At 34.4% G+C, this 26,903-nt stretch overlaps 1 protein-coding gene and 1 long non-coding RNA gene across 5 annotated transcripts in view; one reads left to right on the forward strand and one right to left on the reverse strand.

The window, feature by feature from the left end:
• LOC146994241 (uncharacterized) overlaps positions 1–26,903 on the forward strand; it is a 97,724-nt gene that overhangs the window by 57,246 nt on the left and 13,575 nt on the right. The window lies entirely within an intron of this gene.
• The window catches only part of LOC118201408 (RNA cytidine acetyltransferase-like), a 78,573-nt gene continuing 64,435 nt past the window's right edge, over positions 12,766–26,903 (reverse strand). For 3 of the 4 annotated variants that reach the window (XM_085827096.1, XM_085827097.1, XM_085827094.1), the window contains 4 exons: positions 23,424–23,596; positions 19,253–19,426; positions 16,972–17,027; positions 15,392–16,870 (listed from right to left, as the gene is read on the reverse strand). In XM_085827096.1, the coding sequence (XP_085683222.1) occupies positions 16,798–16,870; positions 16,972–17,027; positions 19,253–19,426; positions 23,424–23,596 (476 nt within the window). In that variant the 3' untranslated portion in view covers positions 15,392–16,797. Of the gene's footprint in view, positions 13,005–15,391; positions 16,871–16,971; positions 17,028–19,252; positions 19,427–23,423; positions 23,597–26,903 lie in introns of those variants that run through there. The other variant, XM_085827095.1, reaches the window with a different exon arrangement.

Genomic DNA, 26,903 nt, shown 5'->3' on the forward strand with positions numbered 1-26,903 from the left:
ATATGACTTTTGTGTTACAATTCCTCATAATTGTTTCTAACCAAAGTCATTATTGTGTGCACGTAAATTCTATTAATTTTTGGAACTTTATGTTTTCGACCAAAGTCATATTGCGTGAATGAAAATTTCTACTTATTTTACGAACTTTCTGTTTTTGATCGAAGTCTAATTGAACTTTGATGTTTTGGTGCATGTTTAAGGATTTTACTGATTATTTGAAGGCAAACTTAAATGTTCTCCTATTTTGTAACAAAGTGCTCTCAATACTGAATGCTAATTAAGTCCGAACTATTACTTAGCAGAGACTGAATGCGACCACTTTTATGATTGCTTTATTACTTAAGATCTACGGAAACTTTTGCTTCTCCACTATCAGACTACTCCAAATCTTAGTTTTTCAATTGTTTTCCATGCCTCCGGGTGACAGATGTACCAGTAGTACATCTTTTTTTTGATACAAGTCTGAAAGGCCTAAGGCATGCATGATCTATTGGTAAAAACTCTCTGTAGTTGAAACTGAAAGCCAGTGACTGTAAAGGTAAAGGGTGTTTTTAATACCTTAACAAGTATTTCTACCTGGCCTTAACAAAATTATTTAAAAAATACATTATTCGATCAATCTTTCGGTTATTCTATACTACCTTTCGATTGGTTTTATTAGATTACAGCAAAGCACTCGAGGGCTATCTGCCTTAAGGGAAGGATGCCTTTGTGGAGGACTTTCTAAGGAAAACTGGCTCGTATACACCTTAGACATGGGGAAAACCATAAAAACGCCTATGCAGCCAGCCCGTTCGCGGGATTCGGACCGAACTACCAGTGTTGAGTGATGTTACCGCTCGGCCGCTGGTGGGCCCACTACCTTTCGAAATGACCCTACTGTTCTACAAAGGATAGAGCCTTTGCTTAGGCACCCTGATATCTCAAACACAATATTAGTATGTCTGTGCAATAGAGGCATGATTAATTGTAATGCAGGTATTATGATAGTATCCCTCATTTTTTGGAGCTCTTCTTTTATTTCTTCGATAGGGGTCTGTGCTGTTAAACCTTTAATTACTGTTTTTAGATTCTTTTCTTCTTTTGTGTTTTCGGTGGACTCCGTGAAATTTCTACTGACCGCAAGAGAGCGTTACTATTACGCTACGTTCTGCGACGTTAACAATAAGGAAAATGGTATCGAGACAAATAATTGTCTTCTTATATACGAAATTATAATAAGAGAAAAAGTATTTCTAAAAGAGATTTGGTTTTAGGTATTGAAACTTTTTTCATTAACATAAAATACTGTTTTAGGAAATATTAAAAAATAAAATTTTAAATACTGCAGATTTAGAGCTCTGAAGAGTAAATGCAACACTACAGATATTCAAAATAATACCAAGTATTTCAATATCACTGACAGCATATAATAATGACATACATGACATTAATCATAATGAATTTTATATAAAATTTTAAGCCTGTTAGTGATGAATACCAAGTATTTCAATATCACCTACAGCACAGAATAATAACATGTATGACATTAATCGCAATACATCATACACTCCCTCTGTGCCATATTAGTTGCTACATTTGAGTACTGATTATTGATACTGAAGATTTTATGATTTTGTTTGCACATTTTCCAGAAATTCCAGGGTGCTGCGTTATCAGTCAACAACTTTACTTTCCAAGCATTCCCTCCTTAAATCAGTACCAAATTAGATTAAAAAATCCAGCTTTCTCACATCCTTAAGCCATGCCCCATTTTGTAAGGACTTTGCCATCAATAATCGCTTAAAATCTTCATGCTAATTAAATGTAAATTCAGTGGTCTGTCTTGTCTATACTAGTCAGTTTACCTTAGAAATTCTTCCACGAAGGCATTCCTCATCTTAGGCAGACAGCCCTCTAAAAGGCTTTGCTTCAATCACATAAACACGATCTTTCTGAAATACGGGGGGTATAGTCCTTACAAAATGAGGCGTGGTTTATTAGCGGCGAACCCTCTAAACTTGAGTCCATAAAATTGTCCCAAAATAAGTGCTACATTTGTGGAAAGTAAAAACTGAGAATGAAAACCTAGTATGCAGCGTTACATTCCCTGTAGTACACGTTTTAATTTTACTGATGTCCATCTACTAAACTGCATCGAAAGTTATTTAATACCCCACCTACTTGAAATGTAGCATCTAATTTGGGACAAAACTTAATTGAAGCAACTAGTGTGGGACGGAGGGAATATAAAATTTTGAGACTACTAGTGTTGAATACCAAGTATTTCAATATCATTGACAGCATATTTTAAAAAATAAAGCCATATTCCCTAAAACAGAAAGTATTACCTCTCTTAATTACATATATGTGTATATATATATATCTGGATTCGACATGGCACTTGTCAGTGCAGTAGAAACCCATAGCACAGCATATTCATACATCACACTAATTAAAGTGAGAATATGCACTTGAAAATTTGAAGCTAGTACAGATAGCATTCAAATGTTTCTGGCTCAAAGATAACAAATATTAAAAAGTAATAAATTTCGTAAAAAAGCTCAGACAATTAGCATTTCTTATAAAATATATACGTGGATGGATTCTTAAATTTTAATTGCATTAAATTCTTATATATATATATATACAGTCAAATATATATATATATATATATATATATATATATATCGGTCAAAAGTCGTTAATCCGGACTCGTCGGGACTTCGGCGATTCCGGATTATCGATTTTTCCGGATTATAGATCATCAGTTTAAATCTCGTAAGATGGCATGCACAAATTCTAAAATTAAAAATATGAAACCGTATTTTAGGAAATAAAGAACAATTATGATCTAAAGGGTATCAAAATTTACAAAAAAAGAACCTTAATATTTATTTGTTTACTTTATTAAACATTTCTTTCAATGTAAGTTGTTTTGTTTTATGTGATAATACTTTCTCTTTAATTCTATAAAGGCATAATTTCTTGTTTAGTTAAAAAGCTCCGCTGTTCAAGTCCCGTAATTGCTGTGCCGAGAATACCGACTAACTTGTCAATCGAAATTTTTTCGTTTTCACTAACTTCTCTGTCACCTTCTTCATGTCTTTATCCATTTTTTGCAGCAATTCCACTTTTTGTTGGACGGACATTGAGACATACTTTCGTTTTGTAGATCCTTTGGGAGCTCCAGAATCGGAAATTGACATAATCGAAAGACTTTTATAAAATTGCTCTTACAGTCTGCAAAAAATAATAAGCTGCATCCAATTCGAAGATTAAGGAATAACGCAAGCATCAACATTAACTGAAATAGATAATTGTATAATTTTAGCTTATACCGTCCGTTATACGTCCGTTAAACGCGCACGCGAAAACGTATTCTGCACTTGCGCACACGCATATGCGCGTGCGCGTAAAGGTCTTACGCGCACGCGTAAACGCCTATGCGCATGTGTCAACGCGGCGCATGCGCAGAAAGTTTTTAGCTTTGAGGTCCGGATTATAGATTATTCCAGATTATGGGTGTCCGAATTAACGACTTTTGACTGTATATATATATATATATATATATATATATATAATAGATCATGCAGAAAACAGAGATTATCTCCAGTTTGATAAAAAAAATTATGATATTTTTTTTCGGGAAGATGAAAAAATGACATGAAGCTGAACACACGTACACACACATGTCTATGTCTAATCACTTAGCAAGAGGCAATCGACCATTAACGGCCTTTACCAATATATTATACTTGACATTTAAATGCTTGAGGATTCGAGTAAGTTGTATCCGATAATAACGTATACACACGTATTAAGAAGCTTGTTTATATATAAAAGCTGAAGGAAAGAAACATATTGTTACGGTTTTTCTTTTCTTCTGACACCAGTTGTTATGTTATATTCTTCCTTCCCGTTCGTACGGGGTTCATGTGGATTTGGAGTGAATAATGACAACACTTGATGAAGTATCGAAACACACTTTATTAGTCAGTATTGCCAGGACAGCTCCAAAACACGTTTTACAGTCATCGATGAACTACTATAAACACGCTGGAACAATCAGTGACACAGCCTTCACACTGTCAGGCAATAACGGTGGAGACAGCTTTCTGCAAAGCACCAGAGTACAGCTCTTGAATCTGCTTGGTTGTTCTCGGAACTCCACGTACTCTCGAGACTCTCCACGCTACAACTCACGATGCACTCAACAACACACCAGCACAGCTCCTGTCTCTTCGGTTGAGTTGTTCCTGGAGCTCAAAACGCGCTCTCGACGATGCACTCGACGACCCACTCGGCACTCGTAACCCGGCTGTCAACTCGATCGACTCTGCACGGCTCGCTAGACGAGGCACACTCTCTAAGACACACTAACTAACTCACACTCGATGAGGCTTTCTGACTCGCCCTCTCGGCGAGGCAAACCGACTGACTGCGGACCAGCAGGATTTATATAGCTTTCGGCTTGTGTTTGAGAACATACTGGGCTAAACCAGTAAGAATTCGTTCCAGAAGGTTCTCCAACCGTCCCTGGTATATTGCCAATTTCTAACCAAATGTGGCAACCCTAAAACTGCTTTGCGGGGAAGCCATCTCACCGCACCTTGACATTTCGTAACACTGCCCCTTCCCAAGGACTGCATGTCCTGAGCAGTACAACCCTTGGTCAGATGCTAGATTCGATATAAACAAAACATAATAAAACAAACAAGTAACATATATTTACACTAGTTACAAGTTAGATACACAAATTAAACACATCACAATTTTAAAAGAAACAAACATTTACACTATTTACAAGTTATATACAGAAATTAAACACATCACAATTTTAAATTATACAAATTAAAGTTAAGAATGAATTTCAGTCTCAGTCTTTTCATTAAAATATATCCGGGTCAAATACTTTTCCACTGCAGTTCTCATATGCATTTCTGTTTTGCGTATCACAATCTGAAAACAGTTTGTTCACCACTCTGTAGTTCATTTGCAGCATGATACAGTTCACCTCGGTATTTTTAGAGATGCTACATGCTTATTTACCTTTATTTCCTGCTCAGTTCCGACCTTTGCGCCAGGGTCGTGAATAGAATCCAATCCTTTACAACCAGAAGTATCCAAGTTTAGAATCAAGTACTTGTCTGCAAAATCTGCACTATGAGTTTGAACACATAGTTTGTGAGATAGATGAATTTTCTTGCACTACTGGAGCACACTGCTTCAGCTGTACATCAGCTTCTTCATTTTCAGCATCACATGAACTTTCAGATGGTTCAACACTTGCTGACTGCGTTTTCATAACTTCACTATCAGTTTCGAAGAACTTAACAGTCGCATTTTCACTTTCTTCCACTTCCACTTCAGGCATGTGAGAATCAAAATCGTCCTTCCCGTCTTTTATTTCTTCATGTTTTCGTTCTTTTTCTTTAATCCCATTAGATATTTCATCCATCATTTCTGGATCTTTCTCAGGCAGTTCGTTAGCTACTTCTTTCATTTCTTCATCCTTGGATTCTCCAGATGCCACTACTGTCATTTTCACATCTTCTTTTATGGCACCAGTTTCTTCTGCAAGCTCCACTTTCAGCTGTTGCAGTTGCTCTCGCACCTTTTCTTAGCCGACATTTATTTCTTCCCGCCAGGGTTTCTTATCTTCTAGTCCCGCTTTCATCTCTTTCAGTGCAGCTTTGATCTCAGCTGTCATCTCTTTATATCCAGATTTTATCTCAGCATATCTGGCTTTCATCTCTTCTCGCCAGGCTTTGATCTCGGCAAAGAAGTTCATCAAAGTCTTTGTTTCCTCCGCCATGGCTTTCCTCTGCAGGCGGGTCACAGGTATTCACTCGCAAATCCCACTTCTGACACTAGTTGATGCGTTATATTCTTCCTTCATGCTTGTACTGGGTTCATATGGATTTGGAGTGAATAATGACGACACTTGATGAAGTATCGAAACACACTTTATTAGTCAGTATTGTCAGGACAGCTCCAAAACACGTTTTACAGTCGTCAATGAACTACTATAAACACGCTGGAACAATCAGTGACACAGCCTTCACACTGTCAGGTAATAACGGTGGAGACAGCTTTCTCGGAACTCCACGTACTCTCGAGACTTTCCACGCTACAACTCGTGATGCACTCGAAGACACACGAGCACAGCTCCCGACTCTTCGGTTCAGTTGTTCCCGGAGCTCAACACGCTCTCTCAATGATACACTAAGAGACTCCTTCGGTGCACTTGACGACCCACTTGGCAATCATTGCCCGGCTCGCTAGATGAGGCACACTAACTAACTCGCATTCGCTGAGGCTCTCTGACTCGCCCTCTCGGTGAGGCACACTGACTGACTGCGGACCAGCAGGGTTTATATAGCTTTTGGCTTGTTCAAGAACATTCTGAGCTAAACCGGTAAGAATTCATTCCAGAAGGTTCTCTAACCGTCCATGGTATATAACCAATTTTTTCGCCAAATGGGCGATTTCTCGTCAAATGTGGCAACCTTGCCTTCCTGGATATTTTATGGCAACGCTAAAACTGCTTTGTGGGGAAGGCATTTCACCATGCCTTGACATTTCGTAACAATATCAAAAGAATATTAAAGCTTTAAAAGTTTACGTGATGATAGAAATTTTGTATTATGTATTTTTATTGAATCTGTATTACATGAAACGGATGGAAATGCTATCCATCCAACAGTTATATGTTGCAAATAATTATTTAAATACAATCGCAAATTTTTTTTAAAAGGAGGAAAACTTTGCAGTATAGCACGCAAGAATATAGCATTCTATGTTGCTATTAGTTACAATGGCCCGTTTTAATAAAATACACTTTTTGTTAATAAGGAACCACATTGCAAATAGAGAACATATAGCAAAAGTGTAGCAGAATGCGAGGGTCACCTAGTGAATGCAAAAGCCACTGAAACTGGGAACCGGAGTTTCGTTCAGTCTGGCAGGCCTTGAGTGTAAGTTGGCCTTGGTTCTGATTGCAAGACTTGTAATCCTATCTCAAAGAGGTGAGAAAGAACTTTGTGGCTATACTGGCCATCAGCGCGGAAAACAATATCCTGCTCTTGCCAGTTCCTGATATAGTGACGTGTATTGCCTGACTGTGAAGAAATGAATGGAATTTTCTCTTGTGGAGGTCGAAATGTGTGCTAAGAAAGAGAAAAAAGAATTTTTATCATGCTTATAAAACTTTTATAATTTAATAATGTAACGTATTTATTGGCTATTCGTAAGAAATAAGATTTAAAAAATCCAATGGAAACTAGCATTGTATTTATCAAATGCTGTAATTTATTTTTAAATTTTTGATAATATATGGCTACACAGGAAACTAGGTGCACTTTCCTAAGTTTTTTCAATTTGTACATTCTAATTGGCAAACTGCACAGTCTTCCCTAGTTTTCATAACTAATCAAATATTTATAAAGATTTTTGCTTAATTGTCTTGCAAAAAAGCAGATTGAGCTTAAAGATTATTTATTATATCATTTAAGATCCAGAATCAAAATATTCAAGATTCAAGACAATTGAAGGTAGAGGTATTTTTAAAAATGACTTCAAGTCCCGACTACTAAAGGCATGCTTTGCCGCTCCGCTTTTGGCTGCACTTCGACTGCAGGGGCTTCTTTTTTATTCTATCTAACATCCTGGTTTGAATAAAATCAGTAGAATGGCTCTGTGGGCATGTACCTGTTGAGAAGGAAACTATGAGAGTAACTAATGTGGAATTAAAAATAACTGCTCTACTTGGTTTCATTATGAAAGCTCTAATTAAATAATTTCTAATAATTTACTTATTACTTGTTTGCATTTATGATTTAATGAAAGGAAATGTTGTGGAATCGGTGTCATTATTTTACACAATGCAACGAAATAGAAACAGCAACAAATAAATAAATAAATAAAAAATTAAAATCACCGACACATGATTTTTTTTTTCATGAAATTATAAAAATGTTGTCTATCCATACTATATTACGTTATGAGTGTTTTGATTCGATTTCCTTACCTGAGTGAAAGTTTGAGGAAAAAATTTCAAGCTTTCGCAGGATGTATGTGAAAAGCATATTTAAGCACATAAAAGAGTTTATCTACGCTATTAGGATACATAATTCGAAATGAAACGAAAAATACAAATTGTATTCGAAATGAAAATTCACTTTCACACTTCTCTATTGGGAAAAGATAGAAATTTTAATAGATTTTTTTAAAACCTCACACATATAAAATCAAATTTTTATGAAGTAATATCCACCAGTTGTTTGAAACAGTATAATTTTAATAGTATTTGAAGTTATGAAAATTATGTTTTATAAACAAACTCTAAGTCAAGTAAAGCTATGCATTGCTGTGCAAGGAGCATATCTATGATATGAAAGAAAGGTGATGGCAACGAAGAACGTGTGTGTTCAGAAGGAAAAGCTGTATAGATGTAATGGCCACTATACTTCGGGACAAGCTAACCTGAGAACACATTACAAGGCTAGAACGACCTTTTCACAGCTTCTCATTCTGTTCTTCAAGTTATCCATATGCAGTAAACTGCCCGCGGATATTCAATTCCTCCAATTCGCTACACATTTGGCGACTTCTTGCCAAATCCAGAGTATTTAAATAACAATCTTTTTATGCAGTCAAGCTGCAATTGAAATTGATAGTTCACTGTAGTGTAAAATGTAGGGCATGTTATTCATTGTCTCAATTTATATGAAATATTTCACTATTTATTAAATGAATGTATACGAATTTGATGACATTTAAAACCCTAATTGTTACTTGAAACTTGAAAAGGAAGAGCTAACAATGTATTGCTTGCAGTTTGGGCCAAATGTTTTTCCCAAGACAATTCGCTTAGTTAAAAATAAAATATATAAATTTTGAAAATCTGGTATTATTTTCTCTTAAATTTTAAGAGTTTATGTAGTTTGTTGCTACCAAAACAGTGAATGAGGGAAAAATTTTCGATTTTATTTTTTAAAGACGTTAATTTGATTTTAATTTGCGATTGTTTAAAAAACTCTAACAATATTTTATAGCAGACATTTTAAAAATTATATCCTGTATTAATTGTCTCCTAAGACACATACACTTCCCAGTCAGACCCAGATAATCATCCTCCTACAGTATGTTTTTATCCTATCTTTCTGATTACTGTTTAAAGTCAAAAATAAAATGAATAAAAAGACTGGAAACTGAGATCTTCAGATTGCAGACTAATGACGAAAGAGTTTACCATTAAAAATTTCAAGGTATTAGAAAAATATTGTGAAACAAACATAAAAGTTAAGAAACAAATGATCTTATACCAACTAATTAATCATATACTATTTAATTCCACTAATTAATTACAATTATAACATTAGAAATGTCTATATTAGTTACAACTTTTTTAGTTCATAACAACTAAAAAAGTATAAAGAAAAGAAAATCTGAAAGATTCAATGCATTTACTACTTTTAAGACATTTACCGTATTAAACGACAGTTTGCTTGTATTTAAAAAAAAAATTAGATTTATGCTTTGAAGAATGAAACGTCTACGCGCGATGTGGCGTGAAAGGTGCGTCTTTTGCTTTGCGAAGGAGAATACATTGCTTTTAGATGTCTATATTTATAAAAAGCAGACTGATTCAGCTCTCTGAGAATCTGCGAATTATATTTTGTCGTGTAGAGCTGTATAAGCTAGGTAAAAACCATACATTTCCTTCGAGGTATAAAAACAACAAGCATATCATATGGAAAAATCTGGCTATTCCTTTCCTTAGATGGAATCATCTGCAAATCAAGCGTATTAATGATATAGTTGCTTAAGCCGTGAAACACTGGTAATACGCAGCAAGTTTGTTTGTAATGACTGTAAGCTCTGAACTGCATAAGAGTCCCTCAGTATATTACATAAAAGAAGTCCTTTACCCTTATAAAGTCCTCACGAAGCCATCTCTTCCTTTAGACAGAAACTCTTGTTTCTTCTACCATAGTTAACTTAATTGATCAGTAATTCTGTATTGGTTAGGTTAAGTGATTTGAATATAGCAAAGCACACAAGAACAACTAAGGAGTGAGGTGCATTCATGGAGGACTTTCTAAGGGAAACAAGCTCGTATTCACATTACACATGGGAAAAAGACCAAAACCGACCATGAATACAGCCCGTTTGCTTGAGTTCAAACGATGTCAAACTACGAGTATTCAGTGATTTAACCACTCAGCTACTGGTGGGACACTTTCATATTATATTTTCTAAGGGATTTGTTAGCTTGTATTTATAACTGTTTATAATTCTGCCTTTTTTTTTTTTTAATTTTATTTTTGGCTTTGAAAACAGCCCTTGTATTTTTAATTTGTGGCCTGGAAATGAGCCTTTTTTTTAACTGAGGTATTCAGTCCAGCTAAGAACAATATCGTTATCGTATTTATTAGGAAAATGCTCCCATAATTTGACAAAAGACGTTCATTACGATAATCTTAGCGGTACTGTTTTTTCAGGTTTATGAAGTTTTCCAGCTTCTTGAGGTTGCAAATTATACACATATGTCGCAGATGAAGCAGATACCATAACAATTGCTTTTTTCTCCTCCCGGTCAGTGAATGAATGCTTTAATTGCTTTTCTCATTAAGAGTGGGCTGAGGTCGGGGTTGCTGGAATTTCCAGGTTTGCCAATAATGCCAAAAAAAGGGGATGCCTTCCTGCTGGTCATTGAATGATTGACACGATTTAGCAAATTTTTAAACAAGAAGCTCGACGCAGTGTAATCTATCGTTTCACACATTTTTTTCCTTCCGTTCGTTCTCTTTGTTCAACAGCATTCATATTTCACAGCATAATTTTTACAATATTACTTCTCGAAATCGTATTCTACGGTGGACGCATACACTTTCTACTATATCCAGTGTTCTCAAGTTAGCTTGACCTGAAGTATAGAAAGAAGAAGGAACATTCACCAAGGGATTTGGCAATGGAACCTGTTCGTGAGAATTTTCCCTTCTGTGATGTACAGGACCTAGCTGACATTTTCCTCCTCCGCGATGTGTACAGGTAATTGAGGAACACAGGTTAAGATGAGTAAGAAAATTAGGTGAAGTTTCACTTTCACTGGCTGTTGAACTTGCATTATCCATATCACAGTTTGATGTCCGATTTTGTATCTGTCAATATGGAAGGTAAAAAAATGGAGTCACACAGCTTTAAACTCTTGATAAACGTGATTGTCAAACCTCTTCGAACTTCGACATCAGCTTTTTGGCGACAGATATTTCATGCATGCGCAGCTGCTTCTCTTTTTGTTCCAAGGAAGCCACTTCTGCGAAGTTTTCCTTCTTAACAATACATATTATTTGACTAAACGGACAATCCTGATACGAGTTGTGCTTCTAGAACGATTTGAACAATTTGGTAAAGCACTTCTATGCATATTTCTCAAAATTAGGTCGGAATCCATTAACAAACCAATGAGTCGGTGAACTGAAGGTTCAGTGAAAACAGGTTCCCAGTTAAAAATCTGCGTTAATAAATGGTTCCCAATAGAATAGCATTATTCGATTTTTCGAATGTTGACGAGCATAGTGCTCAAAAAGCAGGAGGAAATTCCAAGAGTAACGAGAACATGTAATAAAACCAATGACGAGTAGCAATAGTTAGAATAATAAAAGTGCTAAAATAACCTTTTTATGGCTTTTACCTATGAAATTAGCTGCTACACAGCCATAATGATTGTTACATCCTTAAGCAGTCCATTCACTCGTTTTATCTCGCTTGTAACATGATGGTATAAAGGGTGTGAGCATCGCTGCTTTTACCCATAGTTTTGAAAATATGTCCTGAGGCGCTGGCAGATATAAAAAAAATACAAGCAGTAAATGCTTCGCCGATACAGCATAATCAAAAGAGTTGACATTGGCGGAAAGGTGTGGCTACATAGAATTGAAATTGGTAGAAATAAGCACAGAAATTCATCTGAAAGTCATCGAAACTGCTTGAGCACTGGAGTAACAACTGAGTTCAATCGAAATTTCATATGATGAACTGGGAACATACTCTTTAACTGGAAATAAAAATAAGATTTGAAAATTTGCTGATCACATGATGTTTTGTAATCATAAGGGGTGTGGCATATGGAAATGATTTGTTTACATTTTCGTTGATGTAGTTGATCTCAGTAATGGTAGTATTTTAGCATATATTCTAAATTCATATTCTGCCTTCAGCCCGGCATTATGAGCGGTGACAGCGAACATGTAGGACGTGCTGCAGTTTTCTCTCACTTGCGATTGTACTGTTCCAGTCAAGTAGGCGGACAGTGATTTTTCTACTGATGTTAGTTACCCTCAGGTAAAAAAGTCCTTATTTAGGACACCCTGCGATTTATCAGACTACGAAATAAAGCAAAGCGATCATGATTCACTACCATCTTGGAATTCCAGCAAGACATTCCCCTTAACCTTTTCGCGATGGCGCACCTTTGTTTAAGATGCTCATGCGGTACAGAGGGGAATCAAAGGCAGTCACCATACAGGATGGAGGTTTTGCATCTCTAAACCTAATTTTATAAATAAAATCGGAAAAAAAACGTTTCGCTTCTAGCATTGTAATTTTTGGTATCATTTTAGATTATTACTTGAGCTCTTATGTATGTTAAAATTAGCACTTAATAACATTTTTTTATTTATTTTACAAGATAATATACTTAAAAAATTGCTTATCTTGTAAAATAATTTTCGGAAGCGTTATTCAAATTATTCCAAAGTTTTAATTGATAAAATCCATCAATAAAGTTTAAAATTAATAAAACAACACAATAAAGACTATTTACAGTACGGAGTAACAAAATTTAAAATGAAGACTGTGGTAAATCTCGAAGCACGGAGAAGTGTCACTTTCTAACTCTTTAGAAAATGAATCATCACTCTCATCTGCGTTAATAAATGGTTCATTGACCATATGAGGGTATTCTTCCTCTGATAAATAGAACCTTCCCGCAATAATAGACTGGAGGTGAGGCTTTCCTAAATAAAAAGAGAAGAAATGGAAATATAACTGAAGGCAATGCAAAACATAACAATACTCCACATACTAACCCTAAAAAAAACCGTACATAGTAAAGGAAAAAAATAGAATAAAAAAAGGAATTGGATATAAATCAGACATGCCAATGTTTTCATTAGCATGCAGCGATTTAAAGAGCTTACCTCTGTTTACACTTTTCCTTCCCCCACCCTCCCACCCTCGCTTGAGAAGATGAGTAAAATACCAAAGTCAAGCAGAATATATCAAACTCAAGGTCAGGAGCCTAAAACTGTATTCATTTCAAAAGTAATGGACATAGGATGCCATCTAGTGGCCTTCAGAAAAATGTTCCAGCTTAAAATGCATATACGCATGACCTGTCCTCTGAATGCAATCTCTAGCGATGTGTGGATGGGATGTTCGGCTGTAAGAGATGTTCTTAGGGAATGTGTATATGGAATGCCCGTTCTGAAAGGGTTAAGGAAAGAAGATTTTCTGAAGTTTCTGAAACCTAAAAAGAACAAGCCGAAGAAAATTAAAACCTCGACGGAAATCGATGTTGGACTAAAAGTGAAGTTTGGATCAAAGGAATTCATGGAAGAAATAGGACAGGCAGGAAAAGTAGAAAAAATTTACGAGTTTATTAAACAACACAGAACAGCTAAAATCACGGAAGCTTTAGGAGCAGGTCCAGCACAGCAGAAAGAAGTCAGAAATAAAACTGAAGAAAAAGCAGAGACAAGTAAAAATGAAGCTAAAAAGCAGAAAGATAAAGAACCCGGATGGATTACCCCAAGAAAGACAGCAAAGATTACTGAAAATGAAATCCTGATGAAAATCGCTAAAGAAAACCGATTTGAAATCCTGAATACGGATGGAAAGCCAGATGAGGGAGGAGCGAAGATCCACTGATTGGAACAGCTAAAATCGTGGAAGCTTTATGAGCAGGTCCAGCCCAGCAGAAAGAAGTCAGAAATGAAACTGAAGAAAAAGCAGAGACAAGTAAAAAGTTCACAAACTGCTCGTGCAAGTTTGCGAAAATGAATTCGAAGCCGAGATGAAAACCTCTTCAATCTACGCAAATGTAAAGACCGCCGATGAGTACAGGAAAGTGACGAAAATTCTCACTTACAGAAGCATCCCTTACCATATGTTATAGTTGCAGAGCGAAAAACCATTAAGAGTGGTAATAAAGAATCTACCCGAGACGGTTACAGAAGAAGCTATCCTGCAAGACCTGACGAGGCGAAAATTTCCAGTGATAAAGCGTATCATAGTGATATACCACAACACATTTTCAGCGATAATTTTATTGCAGTGAGAATAAAACTGTGTGAAGTGAAAATAGCTTTTAAGGAAATTAAGTAAGTAAAGGATTCAACAGATTTTTTGACACTTTTTCTACTCAGTGGTATGTCATTCCTCATGCAAAATTAAATCTGTAAAGTTTCCTCTCAGAAGAGTTACAGGAAAGAGAGTATTTACATATGTACAATTGGTTACTTTACTTGCAGAAATTCTACATTCTAGGCCTAATTCCCCTTACTTCAGATTATCAAGATGCACTAACCCTTCATTCCTTCACAATTGTCTTTTATTGCAAATTCTGAAGCTGTTCTTTCTTGCTCAGCTCAGGTTTATGGTCCTTTAGTAACCCTTTCATTTGTTAATTGTTAACTTCCAAGATCAAGCTTAAAGATTTACTACTACAGATAACAAAAAATATTTTACGTGCCAAAGCCTGTCACTGCAACACAGTCTACTCCTAAATTTACGGCCACGCCAAATTAATGGTCTAGTAAGTCACTTGCTGGCATGTTTTGATAATGAGAGACAACCAATTAGAAAATATTACAATGACGTTTCACGAAATCCCTGAGTGTTAATTCTCTGGCATAGGTTGCATTCTGGAACAACCTCAAATCACCCTTAAATATCACTAGTTGCCAACCAGAGTGTTGTATTCATCTGAGAGGGTGTTTTTTTTTTTTTTTTTTTTGTTTGTTTGTTCAGAAAATTTTTTTTGTGTTATTGTTTGTAATGAGAGACATTTGTGGTCTGAGGTTCCACTGTACCTACAAATTTTGCACATAAGGCTATAGAACTTTTTTTAACTTATTTCCTTAAAGTATTCCAAACATTTTAACAGGAATTAGAAACTTTGCTTTTGGGAGATCATATAATAATTATACATTTACAGGAATCTCTTGTCAATGATGGCAAAATCATTTGCATAAAATGCCTTGAGAAATTTTATAAGTGCTTGTGTAAGACAAATATTTAAGGAAATAAAACTATAAAGTTGTTATTTTAACTCTGTGTATAAATGATGCATTACACATCTAACTTCATTTGTGCCACTTGCTCTCACTAAATCAAGAATATAAGCAAATAAATCACATTTATTGCAAATGTTCTCACTTCTTGCACAAAATATAAATATGATCATAACATATCTGCAGTGTAAAACAAATAAAAATCCTTTGAGGTACCTGTGAAAACTATTTTGAATTTGCATCATGTAGAAAACATGGCTCTTTGAAAAAAGTGTTTCCTCTCTGTTTAAGTTCACGAATACATTACCCGACATAGAAAATGCAACACCAAGAAAGAGTGACCAGACAGTGATGAAACTCTCCAAACAGAGAGACAGCAACGAACAAGTGATCTTTATTTTGAAATGATATGCATAATACTGATAACAGCGTCAGCTTAGTAGGTTGTAGGAACACCTTGAATGGCAATACATACAACACATCTAGTTACAGAGTCGATGAGACTATGGATGGTGTCCTGAATGAGGGCTCTCAATTCCCTTTCAACCATTTGTCACAGTTAGTCTTCTGAACACGTCAATGGCAGGGTCTGCAAATGGGGTCTAATCACATTCCAAATGTGTTCGATTGGTGAGAGACCAGGAGAGAATGGTGGCCAGGGAAGCATTCGTACACCTTGCAGAGATGTTGGCTGATGCGAGCAGAGTTTGGCCGGCATCATCCTGCTGATAAAGGACATTGGGCATTCCCAGAAGGTAGGATAGTGTCACCGGCCGCAGCACATCATCTATGTACTGTTGGGCTGTCATAGTGCCCTGAGTATGAACTAGAGGTGTTCTGAAATCCTACATAACTGTACCCTCAATCATCATGCCATATTGCCGTGTGGTGGGGCATTCCACAACTGCTGCCGGATTGGACCTGTTGATAAAAAGAAACTTCTGCTGCCTATCAATGGATGCGTCTATCCACGAGCACTGTCACTCTCGCTACACCGACACCCTCGAACTTGCCACATTTCATTGTTCCAATCATCATCGCCACAGCTAGTGCACTGTGGTGTGCCAAATGTGTGTAAGCTGATATTTGCCCTATGGACCAACCTACCCTTCTTAATCCGATCATTATGTCCTTGTAAAATCGTCTGTCTGCTGGAACTACCTCTGTTGATGACGGCTTAGCATTCTCTGCTATTACATGCGTTCTCTGGGTCAAGAACAAATTTTCTACGGTTTCCCTACCAGAAATAACGGCACGAAAATTTAACGTTCTGCATGTTCCTTCCCTTATATCTTCTTTGCTGTGAGCTGGAGAGCTGTGCATTTCATATCATTCACATAACCCAGTGACGAGCATCTACCCTGAAATTTGCAGAATTTCTCCTTATTAGTGTTGTATTTTCTATGTCAGGTAGTGTATGAGCTTACAAAATGAAAATGTTTAACTCATATTTACAATCTAAAAGAGTTAAAATGTATACAAACTTTATTTTCTAAAAAGTTTACATGCTTTTATGCTAACTTCTGGCAGTATTTATTGTTTCTTCAAACTTTTGTTTCTTTCTAGCACTGTTATGAGAATTCTTAGATCTAAGGAAAGAGGAATATAAATATTATTTGACATTCTTATACTTATATACAAGATACACTGCACATTTATGTATATAATTAAATTAAATAAATTATTTTACCTTTTAGCTTGATGTGACTGAAGATTAGGAAATTCTTCAGAATTTGAATTTAAAATCTACAAGAAAAAAAATTAAAATAAAATAAAAATTTAAAAAATTACATCTAGGCATTATAATTGTTTTATAACTATGCAAATATTAGTTTTAATAAAAGGCTTGTTATATATATATATATGAAATTATGGATTGCATCATGCATCCATAAATGAGCTGTGTAAAATCTGTTTATGCATATCACGGTTTGCTCTATTAAGAGGTGATCACACATGTCTAGTCCCTGCTAGACGGGACTTTTCTGAGAAACGAGATTCTGGTAGCAATGGGAGGACTCCTAGAAAAAAAGAAACCCCGCCTGAAGTGAAGTCCCGCCTAGCTACGGAAGCAATGTTGTGGCTAAGTGGGATTTTTTCAAACCTCACTGAAAATGTCTCGGGTCGCAGGTAGAGACAACCAATCAGACGAAAGTTCTGCTTCCGAAGGACCCGCGATCCCGATTTGAGCGATAATCGATTACTGTTTGGCGTTCAAGTCTTTGTAGTAAGTTGGAATGGTAACCTAGCTACATGTGTTTTCCTGGAATTGTGCATGTTCTGAGAATTGTCCCTATAGATGTCAAGACTGGCGTAGCCAAAACATAATGTGATTGGGACCTTATGAAAATAAAGTTATGTGTTTAAATCAGCAATCACTCTGGAAGCTTTTCATCTCCACTTTGTTATCTGTTTATCTACATTATCAGTATTTCCTACATTATTATATCCTGTCAACTAATTCTTATGCAATAATTCAGCAGATGACTCAAGGATTAAAGAAACAGAATTTATCTTAAAAAATTTAAATTTTGAAGGCTCCCATCTTTCATATATAATTATTGTTTTTATTTTTTTTTAAAATATATAACAGAGTAAGATTTTAGTTAAGGAACATTAGCTCAGAAGGGCTACTAATTTTGTTTTAGCGTTTTACGGTGGTTCACTATAAAAGTTTGAATCACTTTTCAAATTGTTGCCACCAAATATTAGAGCCCTGCAACTGTATTTAAAGAAATTAAATAATGAAGAATCTGTATGAATGAATCTATGTGTCTCACATTCAGAAAAAACAATGGTAGTACAGACATCAAATTTTGAATAATGTAGTCCTCCACTTGAATAGGGGCATCTGAAAGCTCAAATTTTGAATTTGTTTTATTATCTATTTCATATTTTGTAAAACTTTAACGAATTTTTTTATTAACAAACTCAGTGATTTGAAAGCGTTCCATTAACATTAACATCACGTGCATCTTCAACCATGAACTGAATTTTATGGTTTAAATGCAAAGAATATGATATTTAATAAATAAAAGTAACACACAAAACGTTAAAAACACACCCTTTTGGGCATTTTTTCTTTTTAATATAATGGAATCAGTTCAAAAAGGCCTTGTTGGCTTCAAGCCTTTATAAGTAACTTCCTAGCATCTGTTTAACCATTAGTAAATTAACACTATTAGTTAATATGGATTTGCCCAACAAATGGATATGTTCATATTTGAAGAAAATTGTGAAGTCTTCCAGTTTTCCATAAAATATTAAATATAATAATAATATACAATAATTTCAGACAGTATTATAAATGATTTTAAAATGCCAGTTATAATAATGAAAATTAGTTATGTTCTAAAATTTTGAAATTTGTAATGGGTCTATAAAATTTTTATATTTATGATATTGTGCAAAAAGTTTTGAAAAGCCTAACTTGAACAAATATACATTACATTGCAAACCAATATGTAAGAACACTTCAAAGCAAATTTTAATATACAGGCAAACAAAGATACAATACATATGATAAATGGGGGAAAAAAAAGGCCACACAAAATAAAATTAAAATAAATAAATACATAAAATTAAATACAAGGTGTGTCTCCAGGAGATTTGCATGAACAGTTAATAGAAACATAATCTATGGTTATTAGAAAGCAACGATTTTACTGATGAGAAATTCCCAGATAGTGCAACCAAAGTAATCAACAACTGTTTAAATTTTAAGCTTTGCAATTTTATTGGAGAGGGAGTTCAAGTTATCCAGTAATCATGAATAAATGATCCAAAATCACTGAAGTCCCAACAAATTTGGATCTCAGACTTTGCACTGTATTACTGATAAATGTATTATGAATAAAACTTTTTAAAAAGCATATATATGAAAACTGATTTTGGTAATGAGTTCTAATCCCATTCAGTTCAGATATTTGGAACATTTTTATGCAGATATTTATATATGAACAAAATCTTACTGAATTTTTCTTGTTTGCATTTTCTTCTGAAACAATATTGTAAGAATTAAACCACTGTAAAATTCTTTTCATGGTTTTCATGAAAACACCCATGACTTGGCCTGCTTCCATATTTAATTCAACAGCTATTTGTTCCACAGACTTATTTTGAAAACCCATAGATAAAAGTACAACCTAAAATGAAAAACATATTTCCATTTTTGACACAGTTTAATTATTTTAAAAGAGAACTATTTTAAATATAAGTAAATGAAATCATTATGATCGTCATTACATTTTAAGAGCAACTACTGAAATAGTTTGAAGTGAGCTTTTCAAGAAATAAATTTATTCCTAAAAATTATAAAAAAATACTCAAGTCACTTCGCGATAGCCAAATAAATCAAAGTCTAGATGTAAAAAGTAACACAAAAAGAATTTAAAATGCAAAGAAGAAATAATTTACACGTTTTCAACATTTCTGGGCCTATAGTGAACTAATTGCCAAAATGAACATATAAACTATTTAAGAAAATGATTCAAAACATAGTACTATCTCCTATTCACAGTCTATAGTTATGGCCATTCCACCCTCTTAGAGTACAGTAATGCAAACTTTGGGGCATTTCCCATTCTTTAAGTTTTAAAATTAAGATATTGGTTATTGTAAAAGTTTAGTTAGAAGTGTAACCTTTGGCTTATGTAGTTGATTCTTATTCTAAAACCACTAAAATATAGGCAACAATAAAGCCTTTGAACTTTCAAAAGTTTAATTATTTGTTAGATAAAATAGATAAATATGTATGTAATGAAGGTGGGAGAAATGAGGAAGGTTTTCATTTACATCATGCCAATCCCTATTTTGCTGTCTTTTAGATTACACTTTTTTATATATGAGAAATTGCTAAGCGATAGAATTAATGATAATGTTTAATTGTAGCAGTATCATTTATATTGGTAAAATATTAATCAAAACATCTTCATTGTTAATAATGGAGGAAGTATATTTTGTAATTTTAAAGTTTCTCTTTAAGAGATTTGAATACAGATAATCTTGGACCAAAATTTCTGTTCTATGGAAAAGGAAATAAAATAAATGATTTCATAAGCTTCATTAGTTAAAAGATTTATTCGATATTTTATAGATAATATTTTAAAAACTAACGCTTCTATTTATTTTGTGAAAAATCACTTTTAAAACAACCTTGCAAATAAATATAAAAAGTAGTAGTAGTAATAATAATAACTGTGGAAATGGTAGTTGTTTAAAGTTCCACATATTTTTATAATCAGATCGGTTGCGTGAGGTTCTTGTGTACAGAAGAAAGGATGTTAACACCATAAAGTTAGACGCAAGTTAGTTAACACTATAAAGATATTAACAGCCTAACAACTACATAATTCTATTTTATTTATTTATTTTATTTTATTTTTGTTATGGTATCTAGATCACATGCTGGTCTTATAGCATTGTCCAAACAGAACGTTATTTAATCAGAAAATGCACTTTGCAATAACGAAACAAATCAAAGTCTGGATAGTGCTGCCATCTGTTGGAAGAAAAGAGAATGATTCCCCACAAAACAATAATAATATAAAATAAATTTTGAAATCAGTATCAGCTTTGTTTAGCAATGAAACAAAGAACATTAAAATAAGAAAAAGCAACAACCTTGTGTTTTGCAGATTTTAAGTAAGATTCTATCTGTACTGATAGCGAACAGGTATAGATCCCTCTTTAAGCCTTTCGACCCGACTTGCATGTAGTTTAATTTAATGTTGACATACTAAAAGTACTATATACGTTTCCTGGAAATATCCTGGGACAATATGTCCCAATCGTATTGTCAGCTAGGACTAGTTCTCCCAATCGTCTAGGATATTAATCTTTCTCAGACAACAAAACTAAAATTTGTGGTAATTTATAATGTGAATATTACAAAACGTAAACTCTGCCACGCGCACCAGTTCATATACAACAAAAATTTTCATATATGTTTCATATACATAAACATTACTCTTAATAAGAACAATAAGAAATATTTCATACTAAGCATGCCTTAGATATTAATTGTATTTACTGTAAAATTAAAAAATAGACAAATCAAAATTTAAGTAATTGGCATGCTCAAAATCATAAGTGTGCCATTTGCAATTTAAAAGTGTTGCCAGGTTTCTTTAGTCATATATTTGTTCCCTAATTCCTTAAAAACACTGCAAACATGAAAAATGATTTAAAAGTGGGCTTCAAAATGTACTCTTTCTCAGACAACAAAACTAAAATTTGTGGTAATTTATAATGTGAATATTACAAAACGTAAACTCTGCCACGTGCACCAGTTCATATACAACAAAAATTTTCATACATGTTTCATATACATAAACATTACTCTTAATAAGAACAATAAGAAATATTTCATACTAAGCATGCCTTAGATATTAATTGTATTTACTGTAAAATTAAAAAATAGACAAATCAAAATTTAAGTAATTGGCATGCTCAAAATCATAAGTGTGCCATTTGCAATTTAAAAGTGTTGCCAGGTTTCTTTAGTCATATATTTGTTCCCTAATTCCTTAAAAACACTGCAAACATGAAAAATGATTTAAAAGTGGGCTTCATTTACTCAATAGGCCATGAAATCTAATCTCTGGGACGTATACGCCCATAATTAAAAAAAAAAAAAACTAACTTAATTAAATTTAATAAACAAAAAAATAAATAAATAAAAAGTAATTAAAGAATGAAAGAAAAAAAAGGAACAACATAGGGAGAAGCCATGGCTCTATTTATACCAAAAGCAAAGTAGTAACGCTAATAAGAAGGTAGTGCCACTTGTCTGCAGAAATAGTATAGAAAATTAAGTTAATAGAACACTGGTGGTGGTGTGGTGTATTTAATTACGGCAAAGCATACTAGGGCTATCTGCCAAAGGGAAGGGATGCCTTTCGTGGAGGACTTTCTAAGGGAAACTGGCTCGTATACACGTTACACATGGGGAAAACCACGAAAACACCCATGCAGCCAGCCCGTTTGCGGGATTCGAACCTCGGACCGAACTACCAGTGTTCAGCGCTGGACGCTGGTGGGCCCCTAATAGAACACTGAATTAAAGTCATCAACTGAACAGAATATATCTTTGTGAATGTGAAGAGCTTCAAGGAAACTCAATTTACCAACTAGAAAAGCTTTTTGGATAACCTCTGCAGAAACTTTTTGCAATAGTCAAAATTCTGATTAAATTTCAAATTATGATTTAACAGGGTACGCTATAAATTCCCCAAAAATTAAAGTCGGAAACAGAATCTAAGAATCGAGCCATAGATTTTATTTTTAAATGAGAAAATGGCTTGAAAATCGAAATTCTGATGAATGTGTGTAATTTTGTAGCATATAAAAGGATGAAACATGGCTGTGGCTTCTCCCTTCATAGCAGATTTCTTTATTCCTGATGAAGAGAGACCTGTATCTGCGCACCCTTGAAATTGATAAGAATCACAGCCCCACACAAGATTGTATCTTTGCGTAATTTTATGTTTTACTTTGATGTCTTTGTCTTCTCTTTTGAAGCCTATGTAACTTTATGAACATTATTTTCATCTACTCTTTACACAGTAAAAAGAAATATAAAAATAATTTCAGTAAATTAATTATTTACGTAAGAAAACAGCTGTAAAATATGAACATTGTAAACATGTCAATTAATTTTCAAATTATAAAAAAGGCGGGAAGATATGTTATTCCATGGAAAAATAGAGTTGCTAAAATATATTTTTAACTTCGTAAACATTTATTTTTATAACTCTAAAAGTACAAAGACCGTTCAGAATTATTTTTGATATCCTAACGCTTTCATGTTTATTTTCAAGAATTTATCAGAAAATTAATATTTTTCTGCACATTCCACAAGAAAACATGACTTTAAAAAAAAAAAAAAAAAAAAAAAAAAAAAAAAAAAAAAAAAAAAATAAGTGCCCAGGGAAACAAAAAAACAATTTTTGTATTAAAATCTCATATTGAGGAAAAAAGTGACTGGAATTATTTCAAGGTTTTAAACTTTTAAACAGTCACGGATTAAACAAAGAATTCCAGCATTACATATAGAAATCATTTTATTTATAACAATTACTTGAAAATGGGCCTTATCCCCATTTAAAAGTAAATGCATAGTAAAATAAAGTAAATACTTACTTCCTGAACTGATGACAATGAAAAATTATTCGGATGATGTAAAAAATATAACTTTGAAATCACAGGCAATAAATCCATAATGAGATGATAATCTACTAAACGATTACAGTATGCATTCAAGCGCTGCATACTGCGTGGTGTGAGGAACCACTGAAGCTGTGCAGAACTGAAATCTAGGAAGTGAAAAAAAATTCAGATCAAACAATTGCAACATACACAAAAGCCATACTTACCAATAAATTTACAAAAAAAAAAAAAAATTTTTTTTCATATAATTTTTGATCAGAAAATTTGTCTCAGGACTGTCGGATCTGAAATGTTAGTCATTAAAGACCTTTATATAGTGATGAACAGATTAAAAATGTCAGCTGCATAAGTTCAATATAACCTTCCTTACACCCTTACCTGGTGAGAATAAACATTTTTAAGGTTTTTTTTTTTTTTTGCAAGACAGATAATGAAATAATTGCACAAGACATTTAGAATATAAATAAGAAATCTCTCATTTAAGATTATCAAACTTCTGCTTCTCACCCTAGCAACAACAGAAATGGCATTATCATTAAATATTATCAAAATATAGATATTATCATCATCAATTATAGAAATATTATCATGCATTAAAATGGCATCTTTATGGAAGTTGCCACAGTATTTAATCCTTGAGAATTAGGATGGCCAGTACAATGGACATAGTAACTGTATTTACTTAGAAAAAAAAGTTTAGTGTTATTACCCCATATGCCCTTTTAAAAACTTTTAAAAAAGAAGAGTCATTCTTGTGCCCTTGGAAACTGAGACTTATTTCTATTAAGCAGCTTTGCCAGAAGGGTTGGGATTCTCTATTTTCTCATTTTTTTTTTTTATATAAAAAAGACTTTCAAAAATGCAGTCACTAGCAAACAAAAACTACTCTTGAAAACAAGAAGATATCTCTCAAAAAGTTGGCGACAAAAATGAGAAAACCATCTTTTTAAGGCTTTTAAACAAGTCTCAGTTTGAAAGGGTTAATTGTTTACTGTAACCAAGATATATCAGATTAACACAGTTTAACACCAGCTTCAGTTTTCTAAAACCCCAAAAAGAACATAATCTGAAGCCCAAAAATTTCCAAGTCCCATGACCACATTCAAAATGTATCAGTGGTGAAGCACAGTTCCACTTTAAATGCATTGGTCGTAATCATATCCTCAATATATGTACCACAAATTCCACACAAAATTCTGAGTACTACCCAACTACTTGCATAACTTGACTGTGCTCTTTATATCAATAGACCCCATGCATGGTACATATGTTTCTCATCAAAATGCTTTCAAACACAAACTTTAACCATTCCAAGCATTTGAAATTCAATTTCAAAACCTTATCAGACAAAGGCATAATCGGGTATAAAGGTGCCTTATTAATAACATGACACTTCTTAGAACTATTTAACATAAACCATAAAATCAAAAGAGAAAATTGATATCAATCAATAGATAGACCTTACTCTAACAAATAATTTAAAGGCAAAGTTAATGGATGAAAAACATACAGGATAATCACATATTATTTAACTGGTCAAATTAACAAATAACCTTTAGTGCAAAAAGTACTTCACGAAAAAGTCATGCCAATACATGCATAGACTCAAAATACACTGATGGAAAATGAAACCTCAGCAGCAAGGAAATGTAATAGATAAACAAAATTCAGGAACCACATTTTGCACATCTGAAAGATGATGTCTATTCAGATTTTGTGCTAGATGAATAAATGTGGAGCTTTGTATATCTTCCAGATTGGGTGCTGTGGGCAAGATTTGAGTACAGAATAATTTTAAGGAAGTTGAAGGCAATGTCAACAGCTTACTGAGGTCTATGAACAAAAACATGGTAGAAATGTATACACTGTGCATGCATGTTGGCAGCAGTGGTCATAGGAGGGTACTGTCTCAAGAAGGCCAGGATCTAGCTGCACATGACCCACCATTCAAATTGAAAACTATCGTATTCACTGCATGTCTACAGTGCATCACACTGTCTCTGCAGTAGATATTCAAGCCTTTTCGCATTACAGTGGCACAGTTAACTATAACAAATCAATTACTTGCAGGACAGATCTGAACCAGATGCCTTGTAGTGGCCATATCACTATTTCCAAATCAATGCCATCTGCAACATCAGTAGTGTCAAGCTAGAGCTCACCGGAGGGTGCAGTAGAAATCTGATCACCACTCGGACTACGAGGAGCAAAACAACTGCTTCATCCAGCAGCTTTTAATCTCTCCGACGGTATCAGCATAAACGACCAACCAATCCAGAGGCACAGTAATAACCTTTTCACAGATGGCTCCAAAACTGAGAACGGAACGGGCAGCGCCTTCTGTAGACTGGAAAATGGAGTTGTAACATTCGAGTGGAAAAAGGAAACTAGGCTTGAACAACTCGGTATACCAAGCAGAGCTTCTAGCTATCAGTGCCGCAATTAAATATGCGAACACATGTCAACAGGAGAAATTCTCCATACTCAGTGATTCGGCATCAAGTCTGGCAGCTATCACAAGTCAAAACAGCCAGAGTCCTTTGGTATACTGAATTCAGAAACAGCTTCTGACAATGCCTATTTTGCAATGACCCACTTTAAAATGAGTTCCTGCTCACACAGGGATTCAAGGCAATGAAGCCGCTGACCTACTGGCCAAGCAGGCAGCTAACTGCATGGATATATTAAAAAGACCAACTAAAATTCCTTGGTCTCATATTAAGCGAACAACTTTGACAAGTCTGCTACAAAATTGGCAAAGTAGATGGACAGAGGCAGAGGTAGGATGAGGGACATTTCGCTTACTGCCAAACGTTAACATGAAAATAAAGACTCACTGTGCTAGCCTAACACAGTTCTTGACAGGTCATGGACCATTCCGAGTATACCTGAACAGATTCAGACTTAGGGATACTCCTTTCTGCGAATGTGGAGAGGAAGGCGACACGGACCATTATTACTTCCATTGTGTACATACAAGAACCTTTCACTTGAAGAAGCAGCAGATTGTACCTGGGCAATATGGACGTCTAACATACACAAAAACAGAGTAGCCATTGATAAAATAGAGAAAATCTCAAGACACTGCCTAAGCAGAAACAACTGTGACTAATATTATGTTTCAAATGTTTAGAACTTAAAGCAGATAACCAGAATAATGCGTAGTGCCTGCAGTTATCAAACTGTAAAAACTGTTATTAATATGTAATACTCAACCTTGTTACTTTGGAGTCTTCCCTGCCATGATGGTATATAATCCGGTTTGGTTCATGTCCGTGGTCGGAAGCCATCATAGCGGTGCACTCACTCACTCACCTTCTTAGATGACAGTCGTTTTTGTCTTGATGCCAGTGATGTTAGAAAGGAGGCCAGGTGAGTGCTTAGAACCAAGCTGCCTGCAGCAGAGAAACAGAGGACCTACACTAAAAGTTATGGTCTCAGGAGCAATTTCCT

The sequence above is a fragment of the Stegodyphus dumicola genome, chromosome 11, assembly GCF_044657685.1.
Source record: "Stegodyphus dumicola isolate Sdum_Otavi_A_Nest chromosome 11, ASM4465768v1".
Taxonomy (NCBI): Eukaryota; Metazoa; Arthropoda; class Arachnida; order Araneae; family Eresidae; genus Stegodyphus; species Stegodyphus dumicola.